The sequence below is a fragment of the Tenrec ecaudatus genome, chromosome 7, assembly GCF_050624435.1.
Source record: "Tenrec ecaudatus isolate mTenEca1 chromosome 7, mTenEca1.hap1, whole genome shotgun sequence".
NCBI lineage: Eukaryota > Metazoa > Chordata > Mammalia > Afrosoricida > Tenrecidae > Tenrec > Tenrec ecaudatus.
In genome coordinates, this window is record NC_134536.1 from 25005337 (window position 1) to 25033081 (window position 27745).

The 27745-nt window shown below is 46.8% G+C and overlaps 1 protein-coding gene and 1 non-coding gene across 2 annotated transcripts; both read left to right on the forward strand.

The window, feature by feature from the left end:
• Positions 1-46: 46 nt before the first annotated feature.
• Positions 47-27745, forward strand: ADAT2 (adenosine deaminase tRNA specific 2). The gene is made up of 6 exons (XM_075554447.1): positions 47-200; positions 12733-12837; positions 16774-16924; positions 20138-20244; positions 25549-25621; positions 25713-27745. The coding sequence occupies exons 1-6, from the start codon at positions 129-131 to the stop codon at positions 25754-25756; spliced, it is 552 nt and encodes a 183-aa protein (XP_075410562.1). The 5' UTR covers positions 47-128; the 3' UTR covers positions 25757-27745.
• LOC142454123 (small nucleolar RNA SNORA48) lies at positions 6373-6516 on the forward strand. Its single transcript, XR_012785644.1, has one exon. It is a non-coding gene; the product is annotated as a small nucleolar RNA SNORA48 (small nucleolar RNA).

The window sequence follows — 27745 nt, forward strand, 5'->3', positions numbered from 1 at the left end:
TCCGTCCCGAATGGGCTCCCGGGCGCCGCTCCGTCCGGTCCCTCCGGAAACGGTGGCCGCGTCCACTCCGTTCCGCCGCCGGCAGTCCTCCTGCCTCGGCCTCCGGACTGGAGAGCGGCGGGTCGGGCATGGAGGCGAAGGCGGCGTGCGCCGGCTCGGAGGAGGAGACGGAGAAGTGGATGGCGGCTGCCATGCGCATGGTGAGGAGCCTGGGCCGTGGGGACTTTCTCGGCTGGTGGCAGCGCCTGCCTCCGGACTCACGCACGGGCGCGAAAGCTCCGGGCGCGCTGTCTCGCCCCCGAACCGCGATGGCGCGCAACTTCTCTGGGTGCCCGGCTGGGTGGACTGCCAGGAGATGAATTTCTGCCCATTCTCGCAGTAGCTCTTGGGGAGGAAGGATGGAGCGAAAACATTTCTGTCTTGTTGGTACAGAGCTCGCGCCAAAGTGAACTCTGACCGGACACTTGCTGGCACGTCCTGCTGGCCTCAAACTGTTCAACCCAGTCACGGTGTTTTGTGTGGGGTCTTTTGGGCCCTTACAACCTGTCTTGTAGAAAGAAAGAGTTGAAGATGGGAGAGATGCTTCTCGTAGAGAACCTTTTAAAAACAAGCCCTGTACACGGTCACCGTCTATTCATGCATTCACTCACCCATTCATTCATTCATTCATTCATTGCATATCTGTCTGCAGCTTCCTTCCCTCATTTCCTCAGGTCCGATGATTAAAAAGGCCCTAATCAGATTCGTGTATAATCCAATTTCTGTGAGTGTTGCTGGGCTGCTAACTGAAAGAATGGAAGTTCCAGGTCACCCAGAGGCATCGTGGAAGAAAGGTCTGGCGGTCTACGTGAAAATAAGCAGCCATTTGCAAACTCGGCAGGAGCACAGTTCTACCCTGAGACATCAGGATTCGCCATGGGATGGCAGTTAATTGTGCGTTTCCGAAAAGAGCGATTAGATCCAAATTACCCATAAAACCCATGCTGTGGAGTCTGTTTTGACTCTTAGCAACCCTTTAGGACAGATGAGAATGGCGCCATAGGATTTCCTGGCCAGTTTCCTTTATGGAAGCCGATCACTACATCTTTCCTCTCACGGGGCCGCTGGTCCATTTGAAAAGTTGGTCTTTGTGAGCACTTAACCATTGGTGACCATGGCTCATGAGAGTGCATTTGCCAGGAGCTCTGTTGGTCCAATGGTTGTTACACAGCTGTTTACAAAATGGTGGGCAGCGGGAACCCACTAAGATGCAATAAGCTGTATGGGTTACATTTTGGCAACCTCCTGGGACAGTTCTACTTTGCCTTACAGGGTAGTTATGAGTCCAGATTCATCACAGCAAATATCAAATCTGGAGGCAGCAAATTAATCTCTGATTAACTTATACACTGAAAGAATCTGCATCTGAAATGTCCTGTGTTAAATGCTATGGAAAACATACTAACAGTGACAACGGACATAGTTAGATGGCCAATGCAAAGAACTAGAATGGTATGTGGGTGGGTAGATGAAATGAGTAGCCAGAACTTAAGAGAGCATCACACAGGGGCATTATACAAGGCTTTAATATCTAATCTTTGCTTGGGTGGCCAACAGAACCAAATCCTTTAGTGCCTATGTTAGTTGGGTTGACTAGAGAAACAAATTCATAGACATTCATATGTGTATAAGAAAGAACTTTATATCAAAGAGTAATTGTATATTAAGAAAATATCCCAGTCCAGTCCAGTTCGTCTATAAGTCCGATATTAGCCATATGTCCGATACCAGTCTATAAATTCTTCTTCAGACTCATGCAACACATGCAGTGATGTTGAATGCAGGAAGAACACAGGCCAGTGGGCAGAAAGTCTTATGGATCCAGTGGCAGTGGAAGCATATCAGCACTGGTGTGGGTTCCACATGGCTCCGCCGGTTTCAGGGTTCTGGCTCCATTAGCATAGCTCAATGTGGCTTGTCAGCCGGAAGACCAAGCAGAAAGAGACTGTGTGTCCCACCTCCAGGGAGAAAAGAGATCCCAGAATCCTGAGGAGAAGGCTGTGTCCACATAGAGGCCTCATTGGCTATGACTGGATTGACAGACTAGACTCTACCCCTATAGCCTATGTAACAAGTTGACATGAAATTACTTAACTACCACAGTGCCTGAGTCATTGTTTCTCCCTATAACTGAAATAAAGGGATTACATTAGGAGATTCCCACCCTGGTCATTTAGACTATAAAGGAAATAGGTCTTTAGAAGGCTTAAAATCTAATTTTATGAAGTTAGAGGGCTGTACAAAATCAGTAGAACCTATATTAAGGTTTTCCAGGAAAAAAATATATCATACCTAGCCTATTGCCACCACGTTGATTCCAGCTCATAGCAACCCAAAGGGCAGCCTCACTGCCCAGATGATTTACAAGGTTAAAACCTTCCCAGAAGCCAACAGCCACAGCTTTCTTTCAGAGGGCCTGTCGGTTCAAATTGCTGACCTTCTGGTTAGCACTTGGCCACTAGAGCTTCCAAATAGGAGGGGCATTCAAAAACGTATGGACAAATTCCATTATCTTTTGATTCCATTTTCCTCAAACTTTCTTAAGTCCCCTCCTACATACCAAGGTGCACTGGTTACGCACTCAACTCTTAACTGAAAGGTTGGCAGGTCCAACTCATACATGGTTCCGTGGGGGAAAAGACCCAAGGGTTTGTTTTAGTAGAAACTACAAATTAGGAAACCCTCTAGAGTAGTTCTTCTCAGTCTGATAGGTTTTGCTATGAGCCAGAATCACCTGGATGACATACAACAATACACGCCTCTCTTTGAATCCCACCTCCTCTTATTTCACCCTGCAATATGCGGATGATACAATGTGACTTGCTGAAAGTGAAGAGGACTTGAAACACCTAGCTGATGAAGATGTAAAAATGACAGCATATAGAGAACAAAAATCCTCACAACTGGACCAGTAAGCAAGGCCATGATAAATGGAGACGACAATGAAATTGACAAGGATCTCATTTTCCCTAGAGTCACAATCAACATCAAATGGCATGCTACACTGGGCAAATCTGCCCAAGCCCTCTTTAAAGTCTCAAAAAGCAAAGAGGGAACTTTGAAGGTTCAGGTGTGCTTGACCCGACCCGAGGTATTTTCAGTCACCTCACCAGTTCATCTGCTTGTGAATGGTGGGCAATGGAGAAGGAAGACCAAAGAAAAAACTGATGCACTTGAATGAAGGGGATTGGTGGGAAAAATGGAATCTACTGTGGCCTGCCGGAAGAATGAACAAATCTATCTTGGAAGAAGTATGGCCAAGTGTATCTTGGAAGAATGCGCCTTACCTGCAAGGATGACTCGCATCTCATCATGTTAGGCTTATTAAAAGACGGGAAATGCCCCTGAAGAAGGGGATACCTAGTCTCACTGCCGTTGAGTTGATTCCCACTCATGGGGACATTCCATGATGGGTAGAACTTCCCCTGCGGGTTTCTGAGACTGTCACTCTGGGAGTAGAAAGCCTGTCTTTCTCCCATGGAGTGGCTGTGGTTTCAGACTGCCGACTTTGTAGTTAGCAGCTCAATGTCTAGGAATGATCCCAGGGGCTGCAAAAGCAGAAACCTAGACTTTATCCTGGATTATGGGCTATAGTTAAAACTTTTTCATTGTGTTGAAGTTTTTGTTGTTGTTTTTGTTTTTCTTCCTGTAAGGTACAGTAAGCCAAATAAGTGTGGAAACTTATGCTTCTAGACTGGGGTCGGCAAACTGGTTCGTGGGCCCTATGCGTCTCTTTCCGTACATAACATGTGGCTCTGAAGTAAGATGGAAAATGTTTAACGGATACTATTCAGATCATGGCAATGTCATTTGTAAAAATATATTTGTGCATCTCGAATAATTTTTAACTTGTTGTGAGGGACAGGATTGGCTCTTCCATCTCAAAAGTTTGCCAACTCTTGCTCAGAACAAAATGATCATGACCAATGCTTAAACTATAGAAGTTTAATATGTGACTCTCATGTTTGAAGAGATGCTTTCAAAGCACTTATCATGATATGCTCTGTAGGGGGAGCCAGCCCCCACAACTAATTACATGTTTGGTAGGCTCAATTGTATGGTATATATATACAGTCATAGAGAAATTGGAGAGATAGGAGAGAGAGTAAAATGAAGGAGTCAGACACATTTCATGGTAGCATGCTCATCTCCTGGACAGTCATGATCTCAACAGCCAGGTCCACCCAGCATGGGCAGAGAGGGCAGGAGCAAGATAGATTTATTACTAACCAAGGTTTATATATCTTTTGGGGGCATGCAAGCCCCCTAATTATAGGCAGAGATATACGTCACAGGAAGGGGTGTACTATAGGTAACACAGTCATGGAGGGAGTCAATCTAAGGGTATACACGCAATAGGAAGTGGAGGGATTAAAGGTATGCATGTGACAAGATGGGCAGATCCTAGATTCGTGATGGCAGCCTAACTTTGGATGTCACTGATCAGGTTTGGCCACTTCTCTGGCTCTCTATGGAAACAATTACTATCCTTATCAGCAGGGTGTGAGCCCCACCTACCGTGGACCAGACAGACCATGGGGACAATTTCTCTAAGCATCTAACCTCCCACCTTGTGCTGGCCACCAGCGTTGGATGTTTGGCATATCTTTGGGGAAGCAAAGCTGGGGAAAAGCCTTAGTCTCCCTCAATACCAAATGGACAAAGGCTAGAAGAGAACACACAGGAGCAGTTGGTCACCATGGTAAAATTTGGCAAATTTTAAAGAAACTTGTCCATATGTTTTTGTAATGCAAATGCAAATATCTAATTCAAGATATAGGGTTAGAAAATGAAGGAATAGAAAAACCAATAATAAATAAATGGTACGGACTAGTCTTGCATTGGAAAAGGACTATTTAAAGTGTAGCATCCAGGTCTGAAAACAGTAAAAGAGAAATGATAGGTTTGAACTACATAAACGTAGAACTCTTCTGCAGATTAAAATATACAAGAGACAAGGTGACAAGACAAATAAAGAAAATATTTGCAACATACAGGCAGTGGAACCAGTAGTTTTAAAGAGTAGGGTATTAAAAATTCACAGCTATGCAATGGTTCGTAATAATCAACAGGTACTACTGTGTAACACGCCAAAATATTTTTACTGTTCTGTTATGTTAACGGTGTTTTCATGTATGTATAACTGTTCCTTCTTAATTCACTGAAAGGTATTTTATATACTAACCTTATTAAACTGACTGACTTACATAAAAATTTGACTTAAAGGTAGATTTAAGAGTTGAATTCATATGTAATCCGGAGGACTGCCTGTCTATAAAAGGCTGTTTTGATAGGCTTACTAGATTTAGAACATTATAAAGCTAAAAGGGGAAAAATGTACACAGGGAATATGGTGCACAGAGTCTGTGCTTTATTTCTCTTTTAATTTAATTTTTGGAGATCCCATGTGGCCCGACAGCTTCCTTTCCCCCAACTGTGCTAGCGTCCTTCTAACAAATTCACTTTTTTCTGTCTTAGAAGAGATTGATTTAAGGCAAACCCTACAGCAACATCGCCTCATTCTCGTGTCTCATCTCTCAGTTTGGTGGCTGATGTGGCACAAGAGGTACCATTGCTGATGTCAGATGGATCTTGGGTAGAAGCAGAAAATACTGCGAAAATGTTTCCCTGTGACTTGCTGACTTTGCCAAAGTATTCAGCTGCGTAGATCATAGCAAACTATGGGTAGCATGGCGAAACTGTGAATTTTAGGACACTTCATAGAACCCATACGTAGACCAAAAGGAACTTATTGACCAACACGAAAGATCTAAATTTGGAAAGGTGTGTGGCATTCTTTCACCATGCTTATCAGCCTGTACACTGAGCAAGTAATAGAAGAAGCTGGCTTAAAGAAGAACGTGGCGTCAGGATTCAAGGGGGGCTCATTAACAACCTGCAGGTGACAGCCTTGTTTGCTGCAAGCCAACAGGACCACAAATCCTCACTGCTTACGGTCAGAGACTCCAGCCTCATTCCTCAACGTAAAGAAGACCACAGTTGCCACACTGGACAATAGACAGCATCATGATAAAGGGAGTTTCATGGAATTAATTTTGCTTGGATTCACACCTGACGCAAGCGATGGTATTTTTAATTGTCCCGCATGTGTGGAAAAGCTGGACAGTGAATAAAGAACAGAGAATAAAAATGGTATTGGTGAAGATTTTAGAATATACCATGAACTGCTGGAATAACAAATCTGTCTTGGAAGGAAGTACAGCGGGATGCTCCTTCGAGGTGAGGATGGTGAGGCTCCCTCACATGTACTGCGGACTTGCAATCAGGAGGGCAAAGTCATGACAAAAGTCTAGGGTCAGAAAAAAGAGGAGGAACCCCTGGCTATGGGCAAAGAGACACCTGATTGGTGGTGGTGCTCTTATATCAGTCAGGGGCAGAGCCGACTGGCAGCCCTTTGTTCATCCTAGCTTGATGCCTAGATCGTGGCCAGAGCAGTTTCATGCCTAGGGTGCACGTGCGCGCGCGCGCGCGCACACACACACACACACACACACAGAAAATATGTGTTTTCTGTCTTGTGAATACGACAGCATCGCCATTCCACGATAAATGGGACGTGCCTAGTGACAGCAGTAAAAATGCGATCATTCTTCTGGAGAGTCTAGAAGACAGCAGGACAGTAAAAAGTGCCTCCCTGCACGATGCAATTTTGAGATTTACTAAACAGCATAGAGTTATAACCTCAACCAAAAAAAAGAAAAAGAAAAAAGAGGACGATGGATTGACATTCAAGGAGATGGATTGACACAGTGGCTGTTAGAATGGGCTGAAACGCATAACTGATTGTCAGGCTAAACTGACTCAATGGTGTCTAACAACAATATTCCACGGTGTAGATCAGAGTTTATCCAAGTGGGTGATACTGGGGCGCTAGGACAGTGGTGGTGGGGTGGTGCCGGCAGACTGCAAAAGCAGATACCTACACTTTATCCTGCTCTGTAAGCTAATGTACTAAAGTGTTTCTTTGCCAAGGGGATGCGGAATAATTTGCGGGGAACGTATGGTATAGAAAATTTGAGTTGCTTCTGGTTTGGGCAATTATGAATAAAGCCGCTGCAACTTTCTAGTTTATACACAAACTTACATATTGTGTGAACACATTTTCACTCCTCAAGGATAAATACCAGGAGTGCCACTGCTGGATAAGAGGGTGTCCAGTGTTTTAATTTTTTTAACAGCCAACCTGTTTTCTATAGCGGCCATACAATATCAGTTCCCATGAGCAATGCACGGAGATTCCATTGTCCTCCTGGCCTCTGTCATGCTTCTCAGTTTGGGTTTTTCTGATAATGGCCATCCTAGTGGTGTGAGCCCTAGTGGTCCAGTGGTTACACGTTGGGCCATGGTCCTCAGGGTTGGCAGTTCGAAGCCAGCAGCAGCTCCAGAGGAGACATACTGGGCCTTCTACTCCTGTAAGCAGTTATAGTTTCAGAAACTCACAGGGAGTCAGTATGAGTCAGCATTGATTCAATGGCAATGAGTGGTTGTTATTTGGAGTAGTGTGAGTGTTATCTCATTGTTCTTGATTTGCATTTCTCTCTCCTTTTAAATACAGTCCTATTATTGGGGCCTCTTAGAGCTCTTACAACAATCCATACATCAGTTGTATCAAGCATATTTGTACATATCTTGCCATCATTTTCTAAACATTTACTTTCTATTTGAGCCCTTGGTATCAGCTCCTCTTTCTTCCCTCCTTCCCCCCTCCCATCCTCATGATCCTTTGATAAATTATTATTATTTTAATATCTTACATGTACCGCAGTCTCCCTTCACACACGTTTCTGTTGTTCGTCCCAGGGGTGATGGTTGTGTTATGTATCAATCATTGAGATTGGTTTCTCCTTCCACCCCATCTCCCTCAACTTTTCCCCTACCCTCCTGGTATCTCTACTCCCATTTCTGTTCCTGAGGGATTGATCTGACCAGGATTCCATGTGCACCTGCTCTAGTCTAGCCCACAGTGAAAGGCAGGACTGGGGTCATGATAGTGGGGGGTAAGAAAGCCTCAAAGAACCAGAGGACTGATTTTGTGTTTCATCAGTGCTGCACTGTGTCCTGGTTGACTCATCCCTTCCTTGTGACCCTTCTGTGAGGGGATGTCCTATTGTCTACAGATGGGTTTTGGGTTTCTGCTCCAACCCCCCTTGTTCTCAACAATATATTTTTCTGTTTATTTGTTTTGCATCTTCTGGTGCCTATTACCCAATTCTTTCGACACCTCATGATCACACAGGCTGGTGTGCTTCTTCCATGTGGGCTTGTTGCCTCTCTGCTAGATGACCGCTTGCTTAGCATCAAGCCTTTAAGACCCCAGACACTATATCTTTTGATAGCCGGACACCATCAGCTTTCTTCACCACATTTGCTTATGCACCCATTTTGCCTTAAGAAGGGTTGTGTTGGGAGGGTGAGCGTCACAGAATGTCAGGTTGTTAGAACAAAATGTTCTTGCATTTAGGGTGGGCTTGAGCAGAGGCCCTTAGGCTGTCCATTTCCTCATTGTAGTGCCATATAAATATGCGTGGATAGGCCAATACCTTTATTTCTATGAATTCATATTTTTACGTAAGTGCACACCTATGTTTATACCTCTGTTCTTAGCTTTGTTTCCTAGATCTTTCCTTTGTTTCCTTTTACCTTTCTCCTGCCCCACCATCACGCTTGCCCTTCTTCTGCCTCTTAGTACTTCCTCTCAGCTAGATTGTTGTTGCTTCAATACCACCGGGATCTCTATGTCCTCCTTGTAGTTGATTTTAATTCCCTAGTTGTTCCCCTGTCTATGGTGTTGATTGCTCACTGCTCCTTTCCCCTGCCTCCTCCTCCCCATTGGTCCCTCCAACACCAACGGTTCCATTGCTTTCTCCTCGGGCTTGCTTCCCATACCTATCTTATATAGGTAGGCAAACCAACAATAACAGAGACCGAACAAAAAGAAAATAAAAGGTTGAATAAAAACAGAAGAAAAGAAAACAAAAACTAGCAAACTTATTCCATTTCTTTCTACTGACCTTTGTGCCTATCTCCTCACTGGTCGTGAGAGTTTCCCGGAACGGCCCCCTTAGCCTGAAGTCTATTTGGGGGTTTTGTGGCTTGGCTTTGATCCCGTTGCTGCTCTGTTATGTTCCCTTCTTGGTTCAAACCACTGTGGGGGCATTTCTCTTATGATTAAAGGCCTTGAGCCTCTTTTCATCAACTTGTTGGCTATATACAGATCTTTTATGGAATTATTTTTTTATTCTAGACCTTTGCCCATTTTAAAATTAGGTTGTCTTTTAGTTGTTGTATTATAGGAGTTATGCATTCTGTATATTGAATAATTCCCACGTGTTTCCTCCCTTTCTGTAGGTTTCTTTACTTTCTTGCTGATATCCTCTGGTGCACAACAGTTTTTTAAAAGTAATTTTATTGACATATAATTCACATATAATATAGTCAATAATTTAGTCATTTAAAAGGAGTTACACAGTCATCACTAAATCCGTTCTAGAACATTTTCTTCCTTTTTACACTCATTGTTAGCTCCCCATTTCTACTCAGCCTCCCCTCTCATACCTCCAATAAGTCCTTAATCGAGTTATTGACTCTATAGTTTCACCTATCCTGGATTTCGTATACTGGCAAACAAACCAAAACAAATAAACAAAAATAAAACACGCACATAAACAACCCCACAACAATAACAAAATAAGCCGGAGGAAAACCTCTTGGAAAAGGGAGCAGGAATAGGTGGACAGATTGGTGTAAGACACAGAAAGGAATAATAATCATATATAATTTAGCAATAAGGAATCCTGGGGGTATGGCAGGGTGGGAGGGGATGAAGGGGAGCCGATATCCAGGAGTTCAAGAAGAAGGTAAATGTTGGGAACGGATGGCAGCAACAATTGCATAGTTCTGCTTGATCTAATTGAATTATGAATCATTACCACATCTGCAAGAGCACACAATAAAGTGATTTTTTAAAAATGGGGAATGAGAGCAGAAAATACTAAAAACTAGAATAAATTTAAAATGGGTGAAAAGGAAGACCAAATGATAAGGTGTTCGATTTTAACCTGACTGGTTATTCAACCGTTCATTTTCCATTTCACTCTGCACGACAGCCAAGCTTTGCACATCCCCGATCTGTGGTCAGAGGGGAATCACTGGCGGCTTGATCCACGTGTATTTCCCCTTCACTTAATTTTTTTTTATTGAAACAACTTTAAAATGGATCAAAGGGAGATCAAATAATAAGGTATTACATTTTTACCACCAAATCTGTTGTACTGGGGTTTACCATTGCTCTCTGAAAACAGCCCCACCCCCAAACCCTTATTCTAATTTTTGTCCCTCTAGACTTATCAGTCCTGGGTCTCATATATTGAACAACAGAACAACACATAGCAAAAGTTCAAGAGGGCGAGCCCCAATTAATTGGATTTAGTTAGTGTCTTTTGAGTCCACTTTTGTATCTTGTATGAAGTGTGGTTTCCCTCTTTAAAAGAATGGAGGCAGCCTCTGTTGTTAGGCACCAGTGAGTCAACTCCGGCGCTCAGAGCGGCACGGACACAGCAGGGTGAAACACCGGACCTGGGCCGTCCCCACCTGCTACCTGTAAGCCCTGAGCGCCACCCTGTGTCATCCCGTCTCCCTGGGGGTTTTCCTCTTTTGCTGACTCCCTACTTTGCCAAGCATGATGTCCTTCTACAGAGACTTGTCTCTCCTGAAAATATATCCAAAGCGTGTGAAACAAAGCCTCCCCATCCTTGTTCCTCAGGAGCCTTCTGGCTATACTTTTCCCAAGACGGATGAGTCCTTTTTTCCTGGCAACTCTTGCCAACGTCAGCGTTCTTCCCATGATCGTCCAGAAGCTTCAGCTTTCCTTTGGTCTTCCTGACTCACTGTCCAACTGTCACATACACAGGAGGCGGGGTGGGGGGGGGGGGCTAAAACTGTCAGGCTCTGGTGGGGCTCCCTTCACCCTCAAGGCACCATCTTTGCTTTGGAACGTTTTAAGGCCTCTTCAGAGGCCTCTCGCAGCAGGTTTGCCTAATGCAATGCAGCATTGATTTGACTGCTCCTTCCATGGGTGTGGCTTGTGGATCCCAGCAAAGCACATTTCTTGATGGCCTAAAAGTATTTTCCATCTATCATGATGTTGTGTATTGGTCCACTGGTGAGGATTTTGTTTTCTTTATGCATACTTTATATGTGGTGAAATGCATCTTTTACAGATTTTATATGTATCGTTCAATTAATTGTAAATAACACAGATAGCTGTATATATCATATCCTACCAAGACATAGGAGCCCTGATGGCATAGTGGTTATGAGTTGGGCTGCTAACTGCAGGCCAGTAGTTCAGACCCACCAGCTGCCCTTGGGTGAAAGATGTGACTCTCTCTTCCTGTAAAGATCCACAGTCTGGGGCACCCTAGGGAGCAGTCGTACTCTGTAGTGCCACTATGAGTCAGTGTTCACTCAATGGGACCATTTATAACCCTAGGAAATTGCCTTGGGGTTTTTCTAACCAACCTACACACACACACACACACACACACCTCTTTGGAAAGCAACCACTGCTCGAGTCTCCATGATCATGATGTAGCGTTGCCTGTTCTCAGCTACCTTCGAAGGGAATCAGCCATACAGCATCACAGGCGCTTTCCTGTTTGAGGCCCTTTGTCCAGCCTGATGGCTGTGAACTTCCTCCACGCTGGAGACCACACTGGAAGTGCGTCCCCTTTTTATTGTTGACCCTTCAGCTGAGTGCACCCCACCGTGCTCATGGACACCGTACTGTTGCCACTGTTTACTATAACCAGGAATGCTATTTTGAGCCTCCTTTTACAAAGCTTTGTGCGGACACAGATTACCCTATCTCTGGAGTAACTACGAGGAATGGATTTGGTCACAGGCTGTATCTGCATTAACATTTTGAAGTAACCTCCGAAGTGTTTTCTGTGGCGGTTGTCCTACTGTTATCTAAAGTTCTCCCAAACTTTCATTGTTGGCCTCAGAGAGCTGTTTCGGACACATCTCCTGTTATGCTACCTGAGACTGTAGAACAGTGGTTAGGACCCTTTCACAGGGGTCACCCGATTCATAACAGTAGGAAAATTACAGTTATGAAGTAGCAACAAAAATAATTTTATGGTTGGTGAGGGGGGTCACCACAGCATGAACTGTGTGACAGGGTCATGGCATTAAGGAAGGTTGAGAACCGCTGCTCTAGAATACTTTCTTTAAGTTTTAGAGACACAAGTAAGCAAGCAAACAAAAAACAGTAGAATATTTCAGCAAAGAACATTTTGATAAGGGTTTGCCAGTGTGACTTGTTCTCTACCTTGTTGAGAGGTTTCTGTTATCTCTGAAAAGGGACTCCCAGAGCTGGTAACTTCTGAGAAATCATTCGAATCAGCCTTCCGGTCACATCTGCTCTCCAGGAGAAGGAAAATCAGGGGCAGAGGACCTGTGGAGGGATTCATCTCTGAGTCCCCCTTCACAGGGACACAATAGAGAACATAGCACTAGGTACCACTGACGGCACTAGATCTGAGCAGAGACAGACAGATGCTCAGCTGCATCTCTTTCTTCCGGTGTTGGCCCGTGTACACACTGTTTGTGCTGAATCTATTTCTTGGCTGGCCTTGCCTCACATCTTAGTGTTTCCACTTTGTCTTCCAGGCCCAAGATGCCCTAGACAATCTCGAAGTTCCTGTTGGCTGCCTCATGGTCTACAACGATGAAATTGTGGGGAGGGGAAGAAACGAGGTCAATCAAACCAAAAACGTACGTTGCTTGACTCGTGGGGTTGAACGCCATCAGCTGTGGCGGTAGGAGTGGAGCGAACATCTCCCAGCCGGCGAGAAGACAGGTGTTCCGTGCCAGGCAGTGCTCTTTAACTTTGTCCTCAGGGTTCACAGGAGTGATGCTGTTTTGTTTTTTAATCTGGAAGATCTATCAGTGTAATGAAGTCATAATCTTAGGGGTGGATTTAGATCTGATGCTGCTTTAATGTTAACACATGAGTGAAACAGCCTTTTCCCCCTTCCTCATAGGGGAATTTTCTACATAGATTTGTCAGTATGGAAGAAGTAAGTCTCTCTCCCCTTTAAATCCATCTGATGTGTGAAAATCCCACTTTGTAAGAAACATCAGTCCCATTTCCACGGCGTTGATTCTGACTCCTAGAGAACCCCCTCTAGGACAGGGCAGAACTGCTCCCTAGGGTTTCGGGGATGGTATCCCTTTCTGATAGCCGATACCTGCTCGTTCTCCCCGTGAGGGACGGCTGGGTTGGAACTGATGGCATTTAGCAGCCTGATGCGGAACGCACCATGCTATCAGGACTCCAAAGCATCCGGTAGTCCTTTACTTGTGCCCCGCACAGTGGGCGAAAAAATGACCCTCGGTTGATAACTCTGCGTGACACGAGGATTGTATACAGGAAGCTCATCTCCTGATGTCTCTATGACTGCGTGCGGTGTGGACACGTTAATAGACTGCGTCTTGTGACCCATGTGGTTTGGTTGGGACATTCCTGATGATCACCATGTCACCATGATAAATATACATGGGAAGTGTGAGTGATATATCAAATTTTATTATTTGCAAACAACCACTAGGGGGCAACAATCACTAGCTGGACTACACTAGGAGCCCTGGTGGCTTAGTAGGTTATAAGTTGAGCTGCTAATCACAAGGTCTGCTGTTCGAAACCACCAGTTGCTCCTCAGAGAAAGATGAATCTTTCTACTCTCATAAAGCATTCGAATCTGGGAAACCCACAGGAGCAGCCCTGTTCTGCCCTATAGGGTCACTTTGAGTCAGATTCAGCTCTATGGCTGTGAGATTGAGTTTTGACATGGACTCTTGGATAGCTTAGAACCCACGTGTCATTCACAGGGCCCTGGATTGTGTTAGGTGATCTTGGGGGCCAACGCACAAGCTGGTGTTGGTGCCGACGTGCTAGGAGCTTTCAAATTCATCCACCACGTCCCTCACCAGATGGAAGCGAAAACTGAGACTCGGCAAAAGTCGTGCAGAGGACAACCCAGATCACTGGGCAATTCCCATGAGGATATGAAAACATCTGTGAGATAAACACTAAGCACAATTACTGAATGTACGGGTACTTATTTGGGGCTGGAATGCTTAAGATTTGAGCAGGCTCTGTCTTTTCAAATGACTACCATGTCTCTGTATGACTCTTCTACAGTTTGGTGTGGAATCTTTTACGTGGACGCAAATTTGGGATCTCCTTGAGCACTGGGTTTGCAGAAGGTTGTTGTTTACAGTGGGAACTCCAAGTCCCTTCGTGAATCTCTGTGGCAAGCCAGCCCCCTGAAATCCCTCCTGACCAACCAACCTCCTGAATAGCCTGGCCCTTGGGCAGGGACCATTAGAGATGAGACAGCTGTTGTTTCCCTAGCCAGCCGTGAGCGAAACCGCTTAGCCTTTTGTGACTTGGCCTGGGTGTGCCCTTAATGGAAATCGGGCTGTTAGGGTCCCCTGATCAGAAGGAACTCGATGGGGTTCAGATTTATGCAGAGACTCCTGAGTGGATTGGGGGTTCCACTGTAGCCTAGACCCTTCTGCACACTCAGGACTATCAACACCTGTACTCCCCAGTGACCTGGACTTCTATACCCTTAAGTCAACCCGATTTATTGTGGCTCCTATAGAACACCTCCTGTAAACACACAGGATAGAAAGGCTCTTGACCCTAAATGAGGAGATCTGCTTTCTAGGCTCCCATGCGCCACCACCTCTCCCAGATGTCTTGTCTTTAACCCAGCACGAGAGCCCCTCTGGCATAGCGGTTACACATTGTGCTGCTTACACATGGTCAGCAGTTAGAAACTACTGTCTCTCTGAGGGAGAATGATGAAGCTTTGTACTCCTGTAGGGAGTGACGGTCTCAGAAACTCACAGGGGCAGTTCTACCCTGTCCTAGCGTATCACTATGAGTCAGCACCGACTCCATGGCAGGGAGTTTGAGTGAGTCACCCAGAATGGACTGTTTCTGCAGCAGCAAAGCAGAGCTGGCCGAGTTGATTCAGTTAAAAAGTCTTGATTGTGAACTTAGGGCAATTGAGTTAGAAGTTCAGATTTTTAAGAAGTTCCCCACATGGTTCTGGTACGTGGTCATGTCTGGGCGCCTCTTCTGAGCAGACCTTGTGATGCAGTGGCTCCCGTCTGCCTCTGGTTCCTGAGCCTGCTGGGCTGTTATAATCAAACGGATGCCTTTCTGTGTTGAGATTTTTCATCCCGCACTGACTTTCACCCAGTTCTCAATGCATAGTTAGGACTCTGAAACTCAAACCTGAACTCGCTGCCATTAAGTCGGTCCTGATTCATAGTGACCCTTCAGGACAGAGTAGAACTGTCCTTGTGGGTTTCCAAGGTTGTACATCTTCGCAGGAGCAGAAAGCCTTGTCTGTCTCCATAGAGCAGCTGGTGGGCTTGAGCTCCTGACCTTGTGGCTCACAGTCCAGCACAGAGCCCCCTGTGCCACCTGTGAGTGTCTTAAAATGTGGAAGAAATCACTGCAGACCGCTCGTGTGGTTTTCATTAAGTTACAGTGGTCAGGGGAAAGACAGAGAAGCATCATTGCAGAGGACATATGAGAACATGATGCAGCACGGTGCTCCATGCTGTTCAGCTTATGTTAGGGGGGTACCTGTTACCGTGGAGATGCTTCCCACTCACGGTGACCCCATAAAAACCCATACCCAAACTCACTGCCATTGAGTTGATGCTGACTTATAGTGATGCTATCGAACAGGGCAGAGCTGCCTCCTGTGTTTCCAAGGCTGTAACTCTTGATGGGAGTCAAAAGCCCCATATGTCTCCTGCAGAGTGGCTGGTGGTTTCGAACTGCTGATCCTGTGGCTAGCAGTCCAATGAGTAACCACTATACTACCAGGGCTCCTAGTGACTCCGTAGGACTGAGTAGAACTGCCCAATAGGGTTTCAAAGGCTATAAATCTTTACAGAAGTAGACTGTAGGGGTGTGCAGGTACCAACACATGCCATCTCATACCTAGGGAAACGAAGGCTCAGAGAAGTCAGGTCACTTGCCCACAGCCACATGACTGACAACCCTGAGGTCAGGGGTCAGATGTACATGCGGTCAATCCCAAATGCTGTGTGAAGTCTCCTGTCCTCTCCTGCCTACTGTGTTTTCTGGAGACCAGCCCCTCATGGCTGCCTCTCTCTGGAGTTGACCTGTCTGTAGATCTCATCCCAAAGCAAGTAGAAGTGATACCATTCCTGCCTACCGAGTGGAGGTTGGCTTAGGGAGCAGTCAGCGAGAGCCTCGGAACCCCATCTGAAAGAAGCATACAATTATGAAAATTTCAAGTTTCGATTAAAATAGGCAGTAACCCGTCTTTGGAGACTAAATTTTCTTGAAGTCACTTCTTGACGGCATTTTGATGGGAGTCCTTCCCCAAAGCTACCCATAGACGAGCATTCAGTCAGGTGAGTACAACACGGCCGATTTGGTGGCTTTTGTTGGTGCACTTACAGCAAGCACCGGGACAGAAAATCACAGGGTCAGCTGCTCAGAGGGGAGTGTCCTGAACACTTCACTCCCTGAAATGCGGGCAGCAACAAGAGGCACTAAGGTTAGGTTACCTTTCTGTTGAACTTTTTTGGTGAAGGAGTCGGCGCGTGTAGGAAGGGCATCCATCCAATCACCTGCCCTCGCTCTCTCCCCAGGCTACCCGGCATGCAGAAATGGTGGCCATCGACCAGGTTCTGGAGTGGTGTCATCGCCACGGCAAGAGTCCCTCGGAGGTGTTTGAGCACACGGTGCTCTATGTCACGGTGGAGCCATGCATCATGTGCGCAGCTGCTCTCCGCCTCATGAGTATCCTTGTCCTGACGGGAGCCTCCGGTCTCCTCCCCGCAAAGGCAGGGGTGCCTGCCGACAGCCTGCTCTGATGTGTGGGAGCCAAGTCCTCAGAGGGCCCTGTTACGAAATAGTGGGTCCCTTGGCAAGAAAATTAAATAACGACACCATCCTTTTGCTCTTAGCTCAATAAGCATGTAACTGATTATTATGATACAAGTACGGTAGAGAAGGCAAGGTTAGCTCGACACTGATCTGTGTAAGTCAGCCTCCAGTAGGCCATAAAGCACCGTGCACAGAAAGAGCTGCCTCTGGGTCGCAGATGGCAGGTGATCTGCAAGTATTCCTTTTTATCTCGGTGTTTAGTTTGAAAGTAAATAGGTGAAAAGCAAATGAGTCGTTTATGATCTGACTGTGAGCAGGTGGAAAATGGAGGAAGTGGGAGCTCTCTGTTTCTGTGGTGTGGCTTTCGACTGTGAGTTGACTGAAGGTTAATGGAGGACATCCATTTCCCATTCAACAATTCACGCCCCACTGCTTCATGTTGTGGATTGCCGTCCCCTTAGCCCACCTCCTCCTGTGCTGCTTCCCCCTTCATTCCTGCTTCTTTCCAACCCCTTCCTGCCCTGGAGCGCATTTCCTTAGACAAATGCTCCCCTTTTTTTCTCAATTGGTGGGTTATTCTAAGGAAGGCATGTACCTTATTTGTGTGTGTGTGTGTGTGTGTTGTTTCCCATTTACAGACCTATTTTTTGACTGAAAATTGAGCCATGGGGTAAATTCCATTCCTGGCCTGATGGGTGATTAAGCGCCTGAGTCCTAGGGGCCCTACCAGTCTCTGTCTGACGAGTAAGTCTGTCCTGTTGTGGATTTGAGGTGTTGTGGTTTTGTTTTTTTAATCATTTTATTGGGGGCTCGTACAACTCTTACCACAATCCATACATCCATTTATTGTGTCAAGTACATGTGTTGCCCTCATCATTCTCAAAACATTTGCTTTCTACTTGAGCCCTTGGTATCAGCTGTGAATTTGAGTGTTGTTCCACCATTTTCTCTCGCTCTCTCCAGGACCTTCCAAGGGGATCCATTTCAGAGGGACCAGCAGTGGTAGTGGGGTACCACCTGTTCTTCTGGTCTGCAGTCATGGAGCTCCATGAGTCCGTTGGATCTTCTTCGCCCTTCTTAAAGTTACAGCTCCTCAGATTGGGTAGTAAATAGAGTAAGCACAGATATTGAGTCGAACAGGTTCATGTCTTTTAAAAGAAATTATTTGGAAACTCAAAGGCCCTTAGTTTTATACTTACGTATTTTTCCACAATTTTGCTTTACTCTATGTGTAGGAATCATTTTTTTTACTGTCAGAAGATTAGATAGTTTTGAGTATGATGAAATTTATAAACTGTACTTTATGAAAAGGGAATCATAGACGACTAAAACCCGGAATTAATCCACTGTAAACACTGCTGTGAGTCCCACAAGCTGATGGATCAGGCTTCACTTCTTGGATCAGCAGGTAGACCTGGAGCGGTGGGATAGTGCAGCCAATGCCAAGCAGCCTCTTATTGGGAGATTTAGAACCCGAACCAGATCTTCTTGCTTTGGACTGAGTGACACTTATATACAAGTTGGGGTGCACTGCCTGGTTATTGTGCTAATGGGTAAACTTGCTGGGCATGACCCTGTTTGCATACGTGACCCATGATCTTTGGAGTCAAGTCCTATTTGTGGATCGGGCAGTGCTACCTCTAATGCCCGCTGCTTTCAGTCCTCATTCTGCTGGTCTGGGACCTTTTGGAGACTTCTCATGTTCTGCTTCCAAAGAGGTTGATGCATTTACGTCGTACTTAGCAGTTCATCAGTGCTAAGTTACATTAAAACAAACCAAACCAGTCAAAAGCCAGTATTTGTTGCACTGATCCTCTCTGCATGAAAAGGTTTCAAACTTTCATCTCTAGCAACTTATGAAATCTTACAGCCACACTGGGAAGTAGGTGCTCCTTGTGGTTAGGTGCCCTCAAGTCACTTCCAACTCTCAGAGGGACCCTGGGTACAATGCGGCCTGCTCCGGGGCCACCCGCACGGCTGTTCTGATGTACATGCACTCTGTTGCAAGCACTGTCACTATCTTGTCGAGGACCGTCCTCTCTTTCCCTGCCCCTCCGTCTTACAAAACACGATGTCCTTTTCCAGGGACTGGTCTCTCCAGAGATGCCCAAAGTGTGTCAGACCGAGTCTCGTCATCCTGTCCTCTCAGGAGCACTTTGGCTGGACATATTCCATAGAATACCTTTCAAACTGGTTTAACACTCAGAGTGTAAAACACATCCCACATTTCCCTCAGATACTAGGGACAGGCAAAACACGGGTGTGCTTTTACAGGGAAGAGTTCTTCACAACCCTCAGTCTGCATCATGAGGCGTGACATGCAGTGAAGGAAGCGGGGGAGTCTGCCTCTCGGCTCAGCACATCACAGCTTCTTTGCGGGCACCTGACTTCATGGATAAAATGACCAGAGCAGCGGTTTGCAGACTTAACTGCTTCAGAGGTGCCAGGGGTCAGGAAGAGGCCTTGGAGGTCCATGTTCAAGTCCCCCCATCTCCCATCCTGCTCCACAGGAAGGTTGCTTTAGTCTATGGTGTGAGGGTGGGGGTAGGGGGTCATATGTTATATTTATTAGGTCAAAGAACACGGCATACTCTTTTCTAACTCCCTGGATTAAATTTCTGCCATCTTTCTGGCTCTAATGCTCTGATGATTCTGAAAACAAAAATAGAACCCTAGCAGCACCCTAGGGGTTACAAATTGGAATGTGTACCACAGAGTCAATAGGTCAAACCCAGCAGACTCCCCCAAGGGAGAAAATTGAGACTTTCTGTTCCTGTCAAGATGTGCAATCTTGGAAAGCCACAGGCAGTTCCTATGGGATTGCTATGAATCAGAATCGACTCAATGAATTTGATTTTGTTTTTCGAGCAGAACACTAAACTATGAGCAGTTAGAAAGTGTATTGTCAATTTTCATTCAACTTGAGCCTCTTGAATGTTAATTCCCCAAACACTTTAAACTTTTCTCCTTTGCATAACTGGGTCATGTGACCTTTTTAATAGAATGCCAACACTTCACTGTTTTTCAGCGGAGGCATGACTTTTCAGGATGCCAGGCACAAACCTATCATTGCTTTCGTCGTGCACGGTACATATTTTTACGCACAGGACCTTGACTCTTCCTTAGAAATCCCACTGGTTGTCTATGGCTGTCAGAATGAGCGGTTTGGGGGATGCGGATCCGTTGTGAACATTGCCTCTGCAGTCCTGCCGCATACGGGGAAGCCGTTTCAGGTAAAGCCACTGCTGGTGCCTTCCCTCCTTTCTCATTGATCTTTCTCATTGATCGTATAAAGAGTTTGGGGGTCAGGAAATGCCAAGCAACTACTGCAGGCCCAGCCCAGACCTTTTAAGGCTCCGTGTAAAACTACAGATAGTAATTTCCAAACATATTGATCAAAGATTCTAAAACACAGATCCTGACCAAAAGGGGGGCTTGCGGCACAATGTAAAACTCGTAGGAACCAGGATTCCTGCGGCCACGGAGTTCATGGATGAACCCATGAAACTGTTACCCTCAGGCAAACTTTAAACCTTAGGCCAAAATATCTCCCGAAGTCTTCTTTAAACCAAACAGTATTTCAGCTTAATGAGTCAGCAACAGCTGCCACGAGCACTGTGCTTTTTGAAAACTGCTTCTACGAGATCAACCTGCCGACAGCAGCTGGACATGCTGTGCTGGTGTTGATGGGGAGGAACAGTTTGGCCAAGGAGGGTGAGAGGGGTTACACAATTTGAGTGCCCTCATGCCTCCCACTTGACCATCTAGAGACCGTTGCATTGGTGTGTGTTTGCCATGTGTAAAGAAGACTAGTTAATAGTTTCTATTAACAGAAGTGCTCCTCAAGGAGTCCTGTACCTTCCTAGGTAACTCCTGACAGTTTCCCGTTCCGCTCCATGTTTGAAGAAACACCACTGCTGATGTCTTTACTCAGTGAGTGTTGTTGTCTAGTTCTGCTGTAACAGGAGCACCACAAGGCTTTAGCAAACGGAAACTTGTCCTCTCAGAGTTTGGGAAGCAAGGAACCCGAATCCAGGGTGCCAGCTCCAGGGGAAAGCACTTTCTTTATTCTCTCTAGGGGGTGGTTCTTGCCATCAATCTTCCTTTGGGTCTAGGCACAGGGGCCCTGGCTCCAAAGGACTGACTTCGCTCCAGGCTTTTCTTTATTGGTGGTACTGAGTCTTCTGATCTCTGCTTGTTTGCTCTCTTTTCTATCCCAAAAGAGGTTGATCAATACTCAGTCTAATTCTACAGATTGTACCCTGCCTCATTAGCATAACTACTGCTAATCGAGCCATATTAACATAGAGGTTAAGATTTCCAGCCCCCAGGATAATTATATCACAAAATAGAGGATAATTACATAATACAGGGAAATCATGGCTCAGCCAAGTTAACATATTTGGGGTCCAATTTAATCCATAAACATCAGCTCCATACTATTCCGGTTTCACATGGGGCGAAATATTTTGACACTGATTCAAACCTTGTGCTTGGTTGCCATGTACTGATTTGGGTTTTGGTCAGAAGCATTGGTGGTAATATGGGTTACAATTTGGACTGCTAACCACAAGGTCAGTAGTTCAAAACCACCAGCCAGTCTCTGGGAGCAATATGAGGCTTTCTGCGCCTGTAAAGATGTGTAACTTCAAAACCTACAAGGACTGTTCTACTCTGTCTCTTGGGGTCAAGAAGAGTCAGAATCGACTTGATAGCAGTGAGAGTTGTGTGTGTGTTTAATTGGTGTCTAGCAATCAACAGGAGTGCTTAACCAAAGACCAAACTCACAACTATCAAGTCAATTCTGAGTCATAGTCGCCCTACAGGGTCGAGTAGGATTGCCCCTGTGAGTTACCCAGGCTGTAAATCTCTACGGAGCAGAAAGCCCCTTTTCCCCTCAGAGCAGCTGGGGGTGTTCATGCGGCTGGCCTTGTGGTGAGCAGCTCAAATCGCAACCCCTCATACCACGCGGGCTCTGTCACGAGTCCTTAGGTGGTGCAAATGGTTAACATGCTTGGCTGTTAATTGAAAGAGGGGTGGTTTGAGTCCCAGAGGCACCTGGGAAATCAGGTGTAATGGACCTGCTTCTGAAAAATCAGCCACTGAAAACCCGAGAACACAGTTCCACCCTGGTGCACGGGAGAACGAAAAAGTTGGTGTCAACTCTACTGCAACTGGTTTTCTGGTTTAACAATCAAATCACTGCCCTCCCCCACACTCCCAAGCCTTTGTAATCATGACAATTTCTCCAGACCCAAGAATCCATGTTTCCTTATCTTTCAGGCGTACTACTGGGTTTTTCAATCTTGCCACTCCTTCCAATATGTGTACGGTTAAGACTGCCAGCATTAGAAATTTCAATTTCTTATTTGTCTGCCTGAATTTTCTTCAGACACTGGCCTGTGAGCCCATGCCAGTTTTCATAAAGTAGCTTGATTGCTTTTGTTTCCAAAATGTAAGGTTAATCCCCACGCATTGTGCTCTCAAAAAGTGAAGAACTTGAGGAATGTTTGGTTATAGTGACCAGTTTGCTTCAAAGACCTGCAGAACGTGCCCAGGAGCCACAAGGGCTGCATTTGTCTGAGTCCAGCCAAAAGCAAGCTTTGTAAAACCTCCCTTCTCGAGATTTCCTAGCTGGACACGAGCTTCTCTAAGTACTTCAGTGCCATTGAGAAAAAATGGCCTTGAAGGCTGCTTCACAGAAAAGCCTGTGGGCAAAGTAAGAGGTACAATAAGTTTGATCGTTGAGAACATCTACAAAGTGATTTTCCCTATCACTTATCTCAGTGGCTCTGCTTTTGCTTATATACTTCTTTCCAAATGACTTAGTGGCTTTCTCCGTGTCATTTATGAGAAAGATCCAAAGAGGTATTCCAAGTTGTCGGGCAGAACAAAGAGCCCCGATGTCCCGTGTGGAGGGGACCTGCTCCTCAGGCACGCTGGTGATATGACACGTCCCTCAGCCACCCACCCGCACAGAGCTGTCCTGGCTGAGCCAAAAAGACGCTTCCCTGGCTGGCTGCCTGGCCACTGGCTCAGCAACCAAAATGAAAGGCCCTGGTTCCAAGCCAGATCTCTTGTTTTGATGCCAAAATATGTTTTTGAGGTGGTTTGAGATTCAAAGGCAAACGGTGGTACCTCGGACTTCTATATGCTGAATCTTCCTCCTCATTTGACCGGACAGGGGTGGAGAGAGGAATCCTTTTTCTTAAAGCAGAATTGGAGATTAAAGAAAAACAAACCATACCACTATAAGCAGGAGCCTTGTGTTGCAGTGCTTATGTGTTCCACTGGTAATGGAAAGCTGCTGGATTGAACCTGCCAGCCCCCCTGCGGGGGGGTGGGAGGGGCAGTGTCTCAGAGGTGCGACAGAGTACAACAAAAAGACTGGAAACCCTGTGGGGCAGTTCTGCGGTGTCCTATCCAGTCACTATGAATTGGAATGGAATCGAAGGCAATGATTGGGTCTTTAATAGTAAAAGCAGCATCAAAGTCCATGTAGAATGTTATTCTAGAAGAAGATGGTGGTTACGTTTTTTAAAAAAAACATGTAGCTAGAAGGGGTACTTGCACATCTTCCTTTGGTTTCTGAGAGAGATGCAGTTCCGCACTCTGCGGGCCTGCAGCTCGCGGCTCTCTTCGTGGCTCCGCGTGAGAACCAGCTGGGGAGCTCCGCAGCCCTGCAGGGCATGGTCGCACATGGCCAAACAGCAGGGTGGGGGGACCCTGGGGTTCGGAGAACCCCCAAGTTATCCCAGTGAGCAGCTGAGCTGAGAAACGGGCGCTCTCTCTTAGTTGGAGAGGACAGTGCTTTGCGGGGTGCACTAGTGAGAGGGGAGAAGAGACCCGCTTCCTGCAGCAGGGAGCCAAGAGGAGCCCCCGGTGAGAGATGGTTATGGAGAAGCCAAGGCTGGAGCGTGAGCCAAGAGCCTCGTGCCTGTGACCAGGAGTCCGCTCCTGCTGAGACACCACGGTCCCCTCAGTGGTGGCCTCTGGGTTATCCGAGAGCCAATGGCCATGGGGTGGTGGGAGTGCCCGCCAGGGAAGAGGAGGTGGAGGAGGAGGAGGTGAAGCCAGGCGTCTGCAGTGTTTCTCCTCGGGGAGGAAGGAGAACTGCGGTATTTGTTAGGAGGAGCGAGGCCCATGCAGGCTGTGCAGACCTGGGCACAGGCAGCCAGGCCAGAGTGGCCTTCCTCGTGTGCCGGCTATCCGGGCTCCTCCTCCTGGAGCGATCCCACCCTCGGCTGGCTCCCCAGGCCATCCTAGAACCCGCTCGCTCTCCGACTCTCCTCGGCACTTCTCAAGGCCCCCTGTATTTTCACCGGATCCTTTCTCTCCGCTTTCTTTCCTGGATTTTGCCCTTCATAAGACCCCCATGCATCTCCTCAGTCTGCGAGGATGTTCTCACTGAGATTTCTCATCAGGTCCTTTACTGATTTATCATTTCCATGCGTTGATTTCTTCTCTCCCGTTAGGTCCCCAAAGCAGACCAAATGGAACACTTAAAACTTTTTTTCTCCCCACTCCAGCACAGAGTGTCTGTAACGGACCAGCCAGTCGGTTTTGGTACCTGTGAGTCCCTCACGCTGGCTGTCGCAGTCTTCTCTGGGGACGCATGCCCTCCTTGGCTGGACAAGATGTGCCCACCAGCTGGAGTTTGCCAAGCCGGGCCTAGAGCCAGGAACACGTAATGGGTAGCCACAAGTAACCACCGTAAAGTAGCGCATGCTTAAGGTGCCCTTACAAGGTGCCCTCTGAGGAGCCCTGGTGGTGCAGTGGCGAAGTGCTGACTGTGAGCTGCAAGGCGGGCTAATTGGGTCCACCAGCCATTTTACAGGCCAACATCGTCCTCATAGCCTAAGACCCTGTTTGGCAGTTTTACTCTGTCTGGTAGGGTCCAAGTGAGGGTTTCAATAAGTTTGTGGGAAAATTCTTTTAAGGTTCAATTCCACTTTCCCGTGAACATTTTGAAACTTCCTTATGAGTCGAAAGGACTCAACTACCACAGGCTTCTGGATCAAAACCCAAACCCACTGCCATCGGCTGCTGTGCTGCCTCATGGCGAACCCCCAGGACAGACTGGAACAGCCCCCGTGGGATTCTGAGACTAACTCTACTGGAGTAGAGAGCCTCATCTTTCTCCTGTGCAGCAGCTGGTGGTTTTGAACTGCTGACCTTGTGAAACCACGGTGCTTAGGTTCCCACTGTGCGCTTACCCTCATAAATTCCCTTTGAAGGAGGTGCTCTGACTGCGCTGTACACTGGAGGAAACGGAAGCACAGAGAGTTACCCAAGATTCCCCGGTTAGTAACTTGAATGGTAGATTGCTAAGGAATCACTGGTTGATTTTCCAATGATGTTGGACGGAGGTAACGCGCCTACTGGAAATGTACATTTCATCCCTGTTACTGTCGTTATTCTGAAAGCGTTCCAGCACACCTGAAACCTGATGAGGGAATCCTCCCACCGGGCTGCTGTTTTTATGGGATGCAACACTTACTTCCCCAGTCTGATGTTGTCCCCTTCTCCCCCCTCAGTGCGTTCCTGGATACCGGGCGGAGGAGGCAGTGGAGATGCTAAAGACCTTCTACAAACAAGAAAACCCAAATGGTCAGCGTTCTTCTGCTGTAGCTAGCTGATCTCGTGAAACCACTGGGATTGGCCGCGCCTCACGCTCTCCCTTTCTCTCCTCTCTCCTCAGCTCCAAAGTCCAAAGTTCGCAAAAAGGAAAGCCAAAAGCCTTGAACAGGCCTTGGATGCAGGACAGCTGCCCAAAATGACCGGGTCTCATCATTGTAACCTGCGACTGACTTTTCCTGCGGAGCGCGCGTCGGGAAACGCTGGGCTGCTACCACGAGGCTGGCTGTTCAAGCCCCCCAGCTGCTCTTCCGAGAAAGATGAGGTCGTCCGCTCCCGTAAGGATGGACAGCGTGGAAACCCGCTGTGGGGGAATGGGCTCGCTGACTGGGTTCGGGGGGTTTGCTGGGCTCTACCACGCCCTGACCGAGCATCTCGACTGGGAGGGGAACGAGCGGGTCGCACCAGGTCCTCCCGTCAACCATCGTGCCAGCGCCCGAGAGGGCTGGCCCTGCGACCGGACGCAGAGACGTGGCGAGAACCCTCGCGCACGAGCTGGCCCCACGCTCCAGCCGGAAACGGATCCTCGCTCTGCAGACCTGGGGTTCTCCCACGTGTCCGGGACCCGGACTTCGTGATCACAGAAGTGTTGCAAAGGGCTTCAGCGTGTTCGCGGGAGAGTTCCGTTATCTTGTCATTGCATTTCCCCGCGGGCTTGAAGCCCCGTCCTTACGTATATGCGTGGTAGGAAGTGATGCGTGCTTTCATAAAGCACTGCGGGAAAAATCATCCTTTTACACCAGGTTTGTGAAGGGTCATTCAGAAAATGATGGCATGTCACCGTGATAAGACCACACTCAGGCCTTCTTCGAGAGGAATCGTTTTCAGAATAAAGGGACATCCGAAAGGGTTGATTCTGTGTGTTTTTGAGCCCAGTCCCGGCCAGTGAACCAAGCACAGGCCTTTACGCTCTGGGAGTGGTACCGTTAAATAGTGTGAATTTCTGCGAAGAGAGGAAAGGGTGAAAGGGCTGGGAATTCGGTGGTGGGAATACCGGTTTGCAGAATTATTCAGTAGATCGGTCTCTTTGATCTGCAATCGAATGGTGTCTTGTTTAAAAATTCAGAGAATGCTAAAATTCAAAGGGGTGACCACCACCCTGGCAAGGACCTCCGCAGCGTGCCCCCGGGACTGCGGGAAGCGTGGGCACGGACGAAGCCCTGTGCTGTGCGCTCGTGCCCAGAAGAGGGCGCGGCTGCTCCACGGGATCCGGCCCCGGCTCGGCGCGGGCAGCTCGCGCCTGCTCCATCGCATCGCTCCCGCGGATTCGTTCCCTTGATGCAAAGCATCTGTATTTGTTGGTTCTGCCATTTGAGCGATGTCTTTGACTTGTTTGTTTTGAATTACATTACAGGCTGGAATGTAATTGTGGTGAAAGGATTTTTATATTGCTGAGAGTAGCAGCTAATCACAGTTACATGCTTCAGAAGATTTATAATTGCTTGGTTTCTGTGCATGCGTGTTTTTAATGGCTCCGGAGGAGTTTAATGGAGAAGAGGCAGGGCGCGAAATCTACAATCACGTTCCCTGCACCTTATTTCGAGTTCCACCGACTTTAAAAATTATCGTCTCATTAAATTTTAGTGCTTTGACTAGTGTCTTCCTTTTTGCAGTGGATTATAATTCATTTCTGGCTCCTAATTGCATCTGCAAGCTGGCTTCATTGCATCGATGGTCTTATCATTTTCCCGGGGATTATTTGTAGAACAAATAACCTGGAACTGTTCCTCTGTAGAACACCATTCAGTAAATCTGGCTAAGTACTTTTGGCACAATAGGTCCTTGGCCAACATTTGAAATATATGTGCTGATTGATTTTTAGGGGGTGCGGGTGGGGAGGAATAACAAGGAGAAGCTTTAGGGTAAGAAGATCAAAAATGGTAGTATTTTATCTCAGAGGCAGTCTGGGAAAATAAACGATCAATAGGAAAGGATTAACCAGGCTCACCAGTACCCACGTGAGCTGTCTTTACTGAATTTTGGAGAGTGGACATGTCTTTCTTGAGCCCCAAGTGTGGCTGCAGAATTTGATTTTAGTTTACAGCCTTTTTGATTCTTTCTCTAGTCACTGAATAACATGAGTCTCCTAAATCTTTG